General features: G+C 35.8%; 1 protein-coding gene across 4 annotated transcripts in view; it reads left to right on the top strand.

The window, feature by feature from the left end:
- The window catches only part of LOC145688485 (cell adhesion molecule Dscam2-like), a gene marked incomplete at its 5' end in the record, with an annotated part of 1010929 nt that overhangs the window by 390119 nt on the left and 608380 nt on the right, over positions 1 to 12430 (top strand). For all 4 annotated transcript variants that reach the window (XM_081762790.1, XM_081762793.1, XM_081762792.1 and 1 more), the window contains 1 exon segment: positions 8057 to 8508. In XM_081762790.1, coding sequence (XP_081618916.1) covers positions 8057 to 8508 — 452 coding nt within the window.

Below are 12430 nucleotides of genomic sequence, written 5' to 3'. Positions count from 1 at the left end.
TACTCAACGTTACTGACAAAAAATGGTTAATTTGTATCAAGCTTTGCATGCAAAACTGCCAGAATAAGACCAAAGACAACATAAAGTGATTGTGCTTCACGATAAACAAACTCACGCACAGCAGAACCGGTCAAGTAAACGATTGTGACGTTTGGCTGGGAGATCCTTCTGCATGTGGCTTACTCACCAGACTTGGCGCCTTCCAGTTTTCACTTATTTGTATCCATGGGACACGCACTTGCTGACCAGTGCATCGTATCTTACGAAAATGTACGAAAATGGATTGGTAATTGGTTTGCAGCACAAGAAGAATATTTATTTATTTATTTATGTATTTGGTCTGACATCCACAAATTGCCGGAACTATGTCAGAAATGTATCGATAGCGATGGCCAGTACTCCGAATAAAATAACTTTTAGCACGGTCATACAATAACTGTGTCTGTTCTGTATATAAATCCCGGTTTCTTATTTACGCACCTGGTAGTACGAAATTTGCCCTAAGACACTACCACCAACAGCTTAGCGCAGCGGTCACCACTTGGCCATTGCGAACCCAGACACCTGACTTGTTTCCACGTTTTCCATTAAATTGCTAAGGTTGTGTATGTATGTATTGTACTATTTATTTATTAATTATTTCTGTATTTTAAATCTTAATGAGGGAAGCACTTCCTGTTTATTTGAATTCAAATGATTTCAATTTTGGTATAATTGTACGCAGAACCCTCTATGATACTAGTAATACCGAATAGATATTGTTAGTTCTTTACTAATTATGCTAAACTGAAGAGTTCTTCTGTATCAAGGAGTACCAGTATTTTATTCAATTCTCCCTTTCAGACATATTTGACAAACGCTTTGTGGTGGTAAATTTTAGGAATACTGCTACATATTAAGATCAGAAGTGGAGTTGTTTCTTTTATCCTACATACACGCATACACACACAGGAGAGAGAGAAAGAGAGAGAGAGGTGGAGTAAGGAAAGTTTATTTTTAACGGTTGAGAGGCTTTGTTACACTGATAGCAAGCCAGTGGCCCACATAATAGCCGCAGTGGCCTCATTGATCCAGCCTTGCCTTGTGAATGTAATTAGTGGAAGTAGCGATAGTAGAAGTGTTCCCAGGAGCCGTCTTGATAAGAGTCCAGAAGCGCGCTCAGTAACTCTCAGCCAAGCACTTTAGGCGAGGGTAGTTAGCAACGGTTCCGGGAGGGAGCGGGTGGTGCAGCAAGATACATAAGGTGGATGAAGCGTAACTTCATTGAATAAACAGCGGGAACGAAGTGACGAGAGAGTGCAAGAAGATGAAAGCACTTCTAAATGAGCGCTCGACACAAGATGGTATGCCTTGGAAACGAATTAAAAACTTCCATTTAAAAAATTCATTTTCAATAACTGTATACTTCAAGCTTGAAACGCTTCTTGGTAGTGCTTTCCTCTTTTACTCTTTACCGTGTGTAACCTCTCTTTACACAAGAACTATCAACTTTGCTGAAATTTTCGCATGGAGAGTGAACAAGCGTAGCAACAGGATTCGCGAATTAGATTAAAGAAATATAGAATTCACTTTCACAAGGCAAATGAAAATATGAGAAGTAAGCATAATTAAGAAATTTTAATTAACGTGTTGATGACATGTCATTTTATGTTTGCAAGTAATAATGGGCACACCGAAAAGAGCCACACACACACAAAAAAAAAAAGTCTGAAAATAGCAAGAAGCATTATGTTCGTTAACGAACATCTGTCAAGTTGTGCAAGATGAGTAGAATCTGGCAGCGTATAACAGGAAAGGAAACGAATGACAGAAATTTATAGCAATTTTAAAATTTCATAATAATTAAGTTTATCGATAGTGGATAAATTATACTAGTAGCATACGTGTCTTTGTGGAAAATGCCTAATAATGATAGACGTGTGCTTGTGCGATTTTAGTAAATAACAATTTTATTCTGTGAAGCCGGTGTACCCTTGTGCTTGTTTTTTGCGTTCATTTATTTCTGTATATCTAGTGATTACACGAACATAGAAAATCAAATCTGTGGGATCGCAAATTTATGAAAAAAAAAAAGTTCATTTTTTCACGTGTATAATCGAAATAGCTTTCTGCTTCATTACATATAGAGGATTGCTGATATTAGTAAATCAAAGAATTTTTAGTGAAAGTGACAAAAGGGTCAATCCATTTGAAGTGATCCAGGGGTGGTTGCTTGACCATTGCTGAAAAATATGAAATCTACTCAGTTGTTCGCTTCATTGCTTAAGACTTTAAAACTGTTTTTACTATATTTATATTTGGAGAGTTGGAGGCCTCGCCGACCAAAATCTCGCCGGGCCAAAACCTCACCTGTCCAAAACCTCTCGGTCCGAAACCTCGCCTTGCCAAAACCTCGAGTCCCAAAATCTCGTCTGGCCAAATCCTCGGGACACAGAATCTCGCCTGGTCTAAACTACGCGGGACATAATCTTGCCTGGGAAGAAATGTCGTCAGTATAAAACGTCGTCACTACGATTTCTTCAATGTAGAATGCTCTATATATTGCTATATGTATATATTTTGAAATAGCACATAATTGCATTAAAATAATGACAAGAAAAATTCTAACACTTGCTTTGAAAATCTATCCTATATACAAATGAAAATGGCTATGTTTGTGACATCATAAGTTACTTCTTGAGCCACCCGACCGATCTCGCTGAAATTTTCAACGTAGATCAGGTTTGATTCTTGAATGTATTTGGTAATTTCATTTTGATGGCACAGCGAAGTGGAGGTGGGGTATTTAAAAACAAATGAAACTTAATAACTCTTGAACCACGAGACCAATCTAGATCTAATTTCCCACACAGATGAGGTAAGAGCCTGGAATGATTTTTCTCGTTTCACATTAACGGGAAGAGGGAGACATATAGAAATACATAAAAATGAAAGTGGCTGCGTTTGTGACTTAATAACTTTTGAAGCACTCGACTGGTCTCGATCAAATTTTCAACATAAATGGAGTTTGAGCTCGGGATGGTTTTATTTCACTTTGACGGTAACCTTAGGAAATTCTAACAAAAGCGAATAATATTTATGAAAGTATATCTGAGTTTTTAGGTCTCTCGATTATGTCTTGTAGGTTAAAGGCGATGTAGATGATCAGGATGAAGGAAATGATGGAATGAAGAAAGTGGGAGGAAACGGGAAAAGCCCGAGAAATACCACTCTCACGATATGGCGTATATTCTTCTTATTATTATTATTTTATTATTATTATTATTATTATTATTATTATTATTATTATTATTATTATTATTATTATTATTATTATTATTATTATTATTATTATTATTATTATTAGAGTGGGTGCGCCATATATGGAATACGTTCCTAATATGAAATACCAGACTATTTTGTCTACTATGTGCTACCACCGGAAACACTTTACGTAAACTTGTACACAGTGACGCTCTTAGTCTGCGCATGAATGGTTGGCTGCCGAACGATGATATAACATTTTCTTTTCGTACATAATATTTTTTAAGAACTTGAGACTTTCTGGCGTATATTTCCAGGCTGTTGAGGGTACGCAAAGAGGCATGTATTATTGCTGAGTTCGTGATATTTAGATTATATACATAGTGTACCATAAGGACATAAAGATTCAGTACTCAGAGGAAGAGAACTATCCAAAATGGCGATTTTACTAATATGAAACACTAGCAAGATCCTAATATGGAATATTCCTAAATAGGTTCATACGTATGTGAACTAGAAGTGAAGAATAATAACTGAATTGTCAGTTATATTAGACCTGACATATTATTTTAGACCAACGGTCAGCGAATGTCTCCTAGTCGAGACGTTTGGCATTTGTGTTGTCTGTCAATGTGTCTCGCGATAACTCCTGAACGCGTGAACCGATCGAATGAAACACATAATTTTATTGGTTCAAATGTTCCAACTGCCGTGTCGTCTACAGTGCAAGGTGAAGAGAACAGAACGGCAGTACAGATTGAAATAGTGAGTCCGCTACCACAACTCAGCCCCAGCATCGTAACACACGTGGTCGAAAGCCAGGTGAGGCGAAAATAGTTACGAACACTCCACACAAAAACGATTTAGAAGCTGCCCCTACTTCAACACAACGAGCCTTTAGCTCATCATTGTAAGTAGTTAAAAATTGTTTAGCTTTCCAAACTCTACTCAAGAAAATCCTATCGAAACAGCCAAAAAAGGACATCACGCGAATACAAATTAAGAAGTTAATCCGAAGAGTCAGTGAGTGACTTGAACGAAGATAGTGACAGTTTAAATGATCCTACTGATGATGATGATGATAAGGAATGTAAACATTGCGGTCGCTCAGTGCAGGGGAAAGGGATTGATTAAAATGTCCACGAAGCGTTTGTAAAAAATGGTCCCACGAAGTGTGTCCCAGGAAAGATGGAGAAAATTATGTTTGTAGCCATTTTTTTTGTAAAGTAAAACTAGAATCAAAATTTGGACGTCTTCAGACACGCTAATCCAGTATGTTCGAACTTTCTCTTTTATATCGGGTATTTTTTACCTTACTTGTCGCTTCCCCGATTATTTCGTTGAATTATTTTTATTATTGGTTGTATCTAGTAGATATGCTTATTCCACGGTAAAATATATTATAGCTATTCCAAAAGTCAAAATAAGTAGCTATTACAGATTTATTACAGCAATTTACAAACATAGGCCTAATAAGAATAAGTCCTGTCAAGTTCTATAATTACCTTTTGTACTACGTAAAATTCTGGTATTTCTGATGTTTTATGTCTTAATTATCTTAAGAATGTTATGTAATTTTTGTTTATTTGTCTTATTGACTTACCAAATATGATATGCAGGCCACAATACCTACAATGCGACATTTGGATTCGAGTATGAGCACGATCCCTGCTCAGACAGCCCATATTACAGCCCATAAGTGAGGTTTTACCTGGTTTTTCTCAGTCCCATCAGGCGTATGCCGGGATGGTACTTTTTCTGAGGCCAGGGTCGAGTCCTTTCCAATTCGTAGACTTATCTTAAGAATCGATTTGATCTCTGAGTCTGAGGCTGAACACTTCCTTTTCTCCTCTCCTGGAATAATACATAAATTTATTCCTTAAATAAACAAATAAATTGCTCGAATGCATTGCCCATGCTCGAATTATCCAATTGTCGTATTGTAGGCAGAAGCGCATATTTGTTCTAGTATTCCATTTTAAGAACAGGTAGTGTTCCATATTAGGAGTGGGGTGTGCCTAATATGGGAAATTGAGTTTCTTTTAATTTTGTAATATTGTAAAAAATCAATAATGTGGAACAGACTTTCATACTTGGTTTCATACTTTAATATTTTTCTTCTGGAATACGCACTTCTGAGGAAAAAAAAGAAGAAACAAAAAGTATTCCATATTTGGTGCCTTTACTCTATTATTTGTAATATGGAATTGCTTATTAAGAAACTCATTGGTTAAATTTTAAGGAAATGTTTCATTCCGCAAGGTTTTGGCCAAGCGAGATTTTGGTCCGCGAGGTTTTTGGAAGGCGAGGTTTTAACCAGACGAGATTTTAGACGGCGAGGTTTTACCCACGCGAGATTTTGGGCGGCGAGGTTTTGGCCCGCCGAAATTTTGTCCCGCGAGGATTTGGGCGGCGAGGTTTCGGCCGCAAAATTTTGTCCGTATCCCATCCTTTGTAACTCTATGTGAAATTCGCAATCCTTTGGAAAATCAACTTATCCTCCTCCTCGTGAAAGCTAAATTCAAAAGAAAAAAAAAAAAAAACACTGAAACAATTCCTTTTAGTGAGAAAGAAAATGGGTACCTAATTTTAGCTCTCTAATCTTAGTGAATTCTAATTGACCCACTTTCCATTACATCCTGTTTGTCTTATCTTTAGATGCCTTGGAAACTGAATTTCGAAAAGCATCTAAATACTTTTATTTTCTTTCTATTCAATTACTATGTCATAAATCATATTTCTTGCCTCCACCTCTAAGGATTCATTTCTCTTCTATTTTCATATATATTGATAAGTTAATTTGTCTTCTTTCTCTCCTTAGAGTTGAATTTTAGAAAGACATATTCAACATGTTTCTTTCATTTATTGTCAAGGTTGTTCCTGCCGGATTTTAAATAATGAACTCCAATGACTCCTAAAATTGCACATTAAAAAGAAATATCTCTTCCTTTCTTTAAAGTTTGCGTTTATTACAAACGTTTATACTCACATGGCTGAGTCATGCATATAGTAAAGCGCACAAATTTTACGTTTCAGACTATAGCGGATTCAAGTGACGTTAATGAGTGAGTTGTTTTTGAATTTGTATGATAATGGACAGGGAGTCTTGAAACAAGTGTGGCATTGGACCAAATTACGAAAAAAATGTTAAATTATATATGTTAAACTGGCAGACAATCATCTCTTGAATTGTTTATCTCTGGCTTCCTGTACTATCATCTAATTTAGTGTGAATCCATATATACTTCATTATTTGTTTTTATATATATAAAGCCACTGTTGAAATTCACCGAACACGGTTTCAAATATTAAACAATGGTTGTTATTGTTATCTTTTTCCCGTAACCATTGAAAAAAAATTTAAAAAAAAAATAAATATATAAACTTAAATTTAGAAATGTTGATGAAACATTCAGTTATGTCATTCTTTTTATCAAAATGCAATAAACTTTCGTTGCTTGTAATGAAATTTCTCCCCTTAAACACCTTTAACGAGATATGAATATTTTTCCTCCTGCCTAGGAAAGAAAAGCAGTAAAATGGTGAAATAATGTGTCTCACACTTTTCCAATACGTTGAAATAAACTCTAAGATTATCCTTATACCTTTGTGTTGCATCTAAATCATCATGAGAGAGCAGCCTTAATAGTCGTATATTAACATGCAAAATTGTAATAACGACGCGACTCCAAGAAGAAGAAGAAAAAAAAATTCAATAAACAAGTCACACTATATGGATACTAGTAAATATGAGTATTTCGAAAAAAAAAGAAACAATTTATTAATATTTATTTTAGAAATTCTTTATATTTAGTACTTGCAGAAGTGTCCATTCTTTAGACTGGGGAAATAAATTTTAACAAATATAAAACCAGGTATTTATTTTTTGTGGAAATTCTCCCGGGTTTTTCCCCTTTAGAATCGGACTTTCTGAAAACACTGAAAAACGTTTTTTTTAAATCAATTTACATCCCGAGATTCATCTGCATTTCTTGAGGTAATATATTTTGGCAAAAAGAGAAAAATAGTCGCTTTAACACTCTTGGAATTATATATCCACCCCCCGAAAAAAAAAAATATTCCTTACATTTCGCTTTAGTGAGAAAATACTTTTTTTCACTTTTTTGGTCCAAATTTCACGTTTCTAGTTATAGTATGGCCTTGGTGTTGATGATTAAGAATTATATTTCTGGGCTTTTAGTGGCTATTGCCATATTGCCCGTCATGTATAAGGGGTAATGTCCCTCGGCGATCATGCTGTGCGGGAAATTGGGAATGAAGAAAGAAATGGAAATGGAATGAAGTAGCCTGGTCCATTAGGCATTCCAACATTTGTCTGGCGTGAATTCAGGAGAACTTCACTCAGATGGCTTGCTTGAAAAAAACTATTAATTTTTGACCGAGTGTTCCCACGGGGAATCGAATTCAGGACCGCTCGTACCAAAAACGAGAACGTTAGCAACTATGCTACGCAGTTACTGGATGTTGATGAGTGAGCCCCTTTTTATTCCATATATATGATTCTATAGGTATATATTACAGCGTAGTTAATAGGCTAATCATTTGCGTTCTTAATAGTTCCACCATGAAAAAAAAAAGAAAAAGAAAAATAGCATGAACAAGGCACTATTTACATTTAAATATTTCCAATATCCTTTTCGAATTATGTTACTAAATATTAAATCACGCTTAACATTCTGTTCTAATTTACGGCAATAACATATACGATTCGTAAAACCGGTGACCATTTGTCGATTATGGTAGCAGTAATTTCGTAAACTAACGAAAGAATATGTCTTGTTTCTCTTTCCAGTTGGTTTCGTCACGACAGGCTTCAGCTGAGACAGATAATGGAAGATAACAGAGTGTTTCGAGTGTGGGATTCTCTGGCCATTCTCCATGCAGTTGAAGAAGACTCTGGAAAATATGTTTGTATAGCAAATAACACTGCCGGTGAAGAACGAGCTGAGATTACGTTGCACGTGACTTCACCTCTCACAGCCATTATACAACCCCAGCATGTGACGGTTGACGTAGGGCGCCGAGCTGAGTTTTATTGTATTGTGGGTGGGCATGCACCGAACGCTGTTATAACGTGGCTCAAGGATACGCAAGTGCTTCATCCTGGTAATCGCATATCATTCAGTGGGACTGACAGACTCATTATAAATCCTGTTCAGCGAGAAGATGCTGGAATGTACCAGTGTTTTGTTCGTAGTGAAGAAGAAGAAAGTGTACAAGCCACGGCCGAATTGAGACTCGGTGGTGAGTATTAAATGCAAAAAAAAAAAAAAAAATTAATGAAATGTCCATGTTTGCCTCAAGTACTATCGCAGATGTTTCATATATATATATATATATATATATATATATATATATATATATATATATATATATATATATATATATATATATATATATATATATATATATATATATATATTCAGTGCTTACTCACATTTAGTTTCTCAATAGCTCATAAGTGTTGTATTGAGTTCAGTTTGGATAATTGCAGATATATTTTAAGATGCTCTCGGTACTTGATGCTAACTATTTCTGACTATTTTGGTTTCTCTTATATATGTATTAGTATCTTACTTTGTGCTCCTGAACGACGTATCTACTTGGAGTTTGTATTGTTTCAGCACTTTCTTTCACATTTTTCTTCATAATGGATACATCTGAAATGTCAAGGCAGGCGGTGAGTGTGCGAACTCATTTCCTTGAAGCCAAGTGACTTTAAGTCATATCAGGCTTCCGGTTAGTAAGAACGGACTCAACAAAGCTTGTTTTGAAAACCAAATACATTTTAAATTTTATTCACAACAGTAAACTCAACAAAATATTCCCCAACAATTAAGTATTATTGCTGTTATTGTTAATTCTATTGCTACTATTGCTTTCGGTAAATGAAACAATGATCCGATGTTAAGTTCACACTTACTTTGTGGAATGCCTCATATAATCACAACATAGACCAGTTTACAAATTTATCACAATATTGCGTCTATATAGGTTTTCTTGTATGTGTCCAAGACAACATTATAAATTGAACGTAATCCAAAATTGATCCTACTGACGCACGCGATATTAGTATGAGAACAGTTTAAGATATATACAGAGGTATCCGCACACATTTTCAGGTGTGATTAGCGTCGCACTAAGAGTTTGACTAATTCGTGATGCAATCTTAAATATTTCGTGATGCATTGGGGACATTATCCACAATTTGTATCCAAAAAGGTCACCCACGACTATTCCGCAGGATTATCCAAAAACATTAGGAAAATTCTACGTAATATGTATTTATATAGTTATTCGACTCTCCTTTATTTACCTTATTGTGTTTGGATAAAGAAAAGTTGTAGTTAGCTTTTTTTTTTATATAAATCTTCAGTAACATTACCAATGTGTTACAAAATACGGAAGTTCGCATTACACGTTAGTCAGACTCTTAATACGCGCTAGAAATGATTCTGTATAGGGCTCATCATGCGTATACTTGCACCTAAAGTCGGTGCTGTCTAAATCATAATCAAACAGGTCTAGGTGGCCGATAACTTCGTATTACCATGCAAACAGAAGAGCTTCAAGAAAATAACACATCTACAGTAAGTTAATTAATGTACTTTACATACTATGACCAATTAAAAATGTGGAACGCTAGACAATGGAGTTCAAATTCTTTGGACGAGTATTATCATTTCCGTGGGCGCCTGTTATTAAGCATACAGTCTTTGCGTTTTAACACTCTACCTATTAGTATAGTTTTTGTTTTTCTGACAAAGGTAACTGTTAGCTGTAAAGTAGTTTTCGTAGTTCCGCTTCACTTTACGACTCTCGTTCATATATATTCCTTACACAATATCAACATTTTATACATATTTTTGTTTCCATTACCGGACCCAAATACTTTCCGTGATGATGATAACGATTATTATTTTTAGTATTTTACTTTTGTCAGAAGTAATTTTCCTCTCCCAATCATAATACTCATATCCCACAACCTTACAAAATAGTGATTAAAATAAATGAGAAATTGAGTGACATCTCATGTGATCTGGCAACCATACTAGACAATGCAAAAGGTTACCCATGTCTACCTTCTAAATGTCTCGCTTTCCTCTTGTACTCCAAGTATAAATTAGAGCAGAGACTCTTCAAATCAAATGTATTTAGTTGCCAAATGGGCTATACAATTAATTCCCGTTCTGTCTCCCTCCAGTACTCTGTAGAAAATATTTTCAATAATCTTTCCTTTAAGCAGAATGGGAATTCCCGTTCTGCCTAATCTTTGGAGACAAGAAATTTTATGTGGGGATTGAAATTTTAGGGAAATGCAGCAAGAAATGCTCCTAGCGTGTTTTAATTACGAAAAGGAACTGTGATGTTATTTTACTTTAAAAAAAATCATTCTTATGAGGTACCATGTAGCAGTCTTTTTATTTTGAGTGTTGTGTAAATATATTTTAATTCTGAAATACTGATCAAGATTAGGGATGGTATCGAGACGAGAAGAGACGAGACTTCGTACAGTCTCGGTCTCGTCTCGGTTGATAAATAACGGTCTCGGTCTCGTCTCGAGTAAAAAATCACAGTCTCGGTCTCGGTCTCGTCTCGGTCAACAGATGCTTGTCTCGATCTCGGTCTCGGTCTCGAGTACCAAATCTCGGTCTCGTCTCGAAAGTCTCAAAATAAATAGTGTGAAATTAAAATAGTGAAAGTATTATTCTCGTACAGTCTGTCGTTTCCGCTTATTTTTTTCCTTTCATTTTGACTTAGAATTATGGTATGGTGTACCTCTTCATAGCTAATTTGCTAGTGCTAATGCTTTCCATGCGCGTATTCCAGGTTCAATGATCAGTGGGTATATCACCCTAAAACCCTAATAGAACCCATATTTCACTTTCAGCAATAGACTTTGTCTCATATAGCCTCAGAACTGCCTATACAATTAAACTCTATTAAATTAACTCCAGTACTATACACTAGTTTATTTCCTTCCTTTGAATCAGAATTGTTCAATACCTCCTAACGGATAACGCAACACATAGCAGCACGAATGTATTAATTCGTACCGAAATTGAAACTTTACAATTTCTCATTATTCAATACATTCTGCTTTGACTGTAATTTTAAAAACAGAATATAACGTTCATTATCTTAACAAATAGGGTAAAGTATTACTACAATATACGTATTTTGTTTGAAATTGATTAAATGCTTTATTACCGTCTCACATCTCCGTGTTTAATTGACACTTTATAACACGAACGTCCTGAACCTTGTGGTGGGAGCCACTACACTCATCTTTGCTATTGATGTCTCGAGTTGGATCACAAAACAAGTTAGATTCAAAGTCCGATGTTTCGCATAGTTCGCGTCTCATTTTAAGTGCATTCTGTTCTTATACTAGTTCATAAGGTCGTAATGCATTACGTAAGCACATATCCAGTGCCGTAACATAGATTAATCTTATTCTTGAGCTCTCAATGGTGCATGCAATCTTTATTCGAGAAAACTAATCTTGCGTTTATTACGTTGAAATTTTATACTGATTGAAAATTAGTTGCAAACCAAGGACATACATATTATATAAGTAGTATTGGACTGACTATAGGACACTTTTTGGCCCCTGGGTCCCTGCCTCAGGACCCATGGTCCCTGGCCGGGGTCAATGACCTAGGGGTACATAGGACCACCCCCTCTAAATTTTGGCAGGGGTACCATGGCCCACCCCCTAAATTTTGGCAGGGGTACATAGGACCACCACCCTTAAATTTTGGAAATTGCCAAATCTAAAAATTTGGTATGGTAGCCTAGGACCATAGTATGTACCTCTATCAGTATTGGGGGTCTATGTCGTTCCCTTTCATGGGTAAAAAATTGCCAAAAAGTCAAATTTCGGAGGTTTTTGACCTAATTTATCCCCTTGGATGAGGTGTTATTACCCTATATGGTTATATGGGCGTATACAGGGGTCCATTCCCTTTCATAAGACATGGATATATTAATGCACCCCTTGAAAAATTTGGGAGGGGTACCTTGGCCCACCCCTTAAATTTTGGAAATTGCCCAATTTTAAAACATTTGGTATTATAGTACAGGACCCTAATATGTATCAAGATAAATTTGGGTGGTCCACCTCGTTCCCTTCTAGGGGTACAAAATTGCCAAAGTATAAACG

The sequence above is a fragment of the Thermobia domestica genome, chromosome 6, assembly GCF_964235325.1.
Source record: "Thermobia domestica chromosome 6, izTheDome1.hap1.1, whole genome shotgun sequence".
Taxonomy (NCBI): domain Eukaryota; kingdom Metazoa; phylum Arthropoda; class Insecta; order Zygentoma; family Lepismatidae; genus Thermobia; species Thermobia domestica.
Note: the sequence above shows the minus strand (reverse complement) of the source record. Positions and strands in the feature narration are given on the sequence as shown.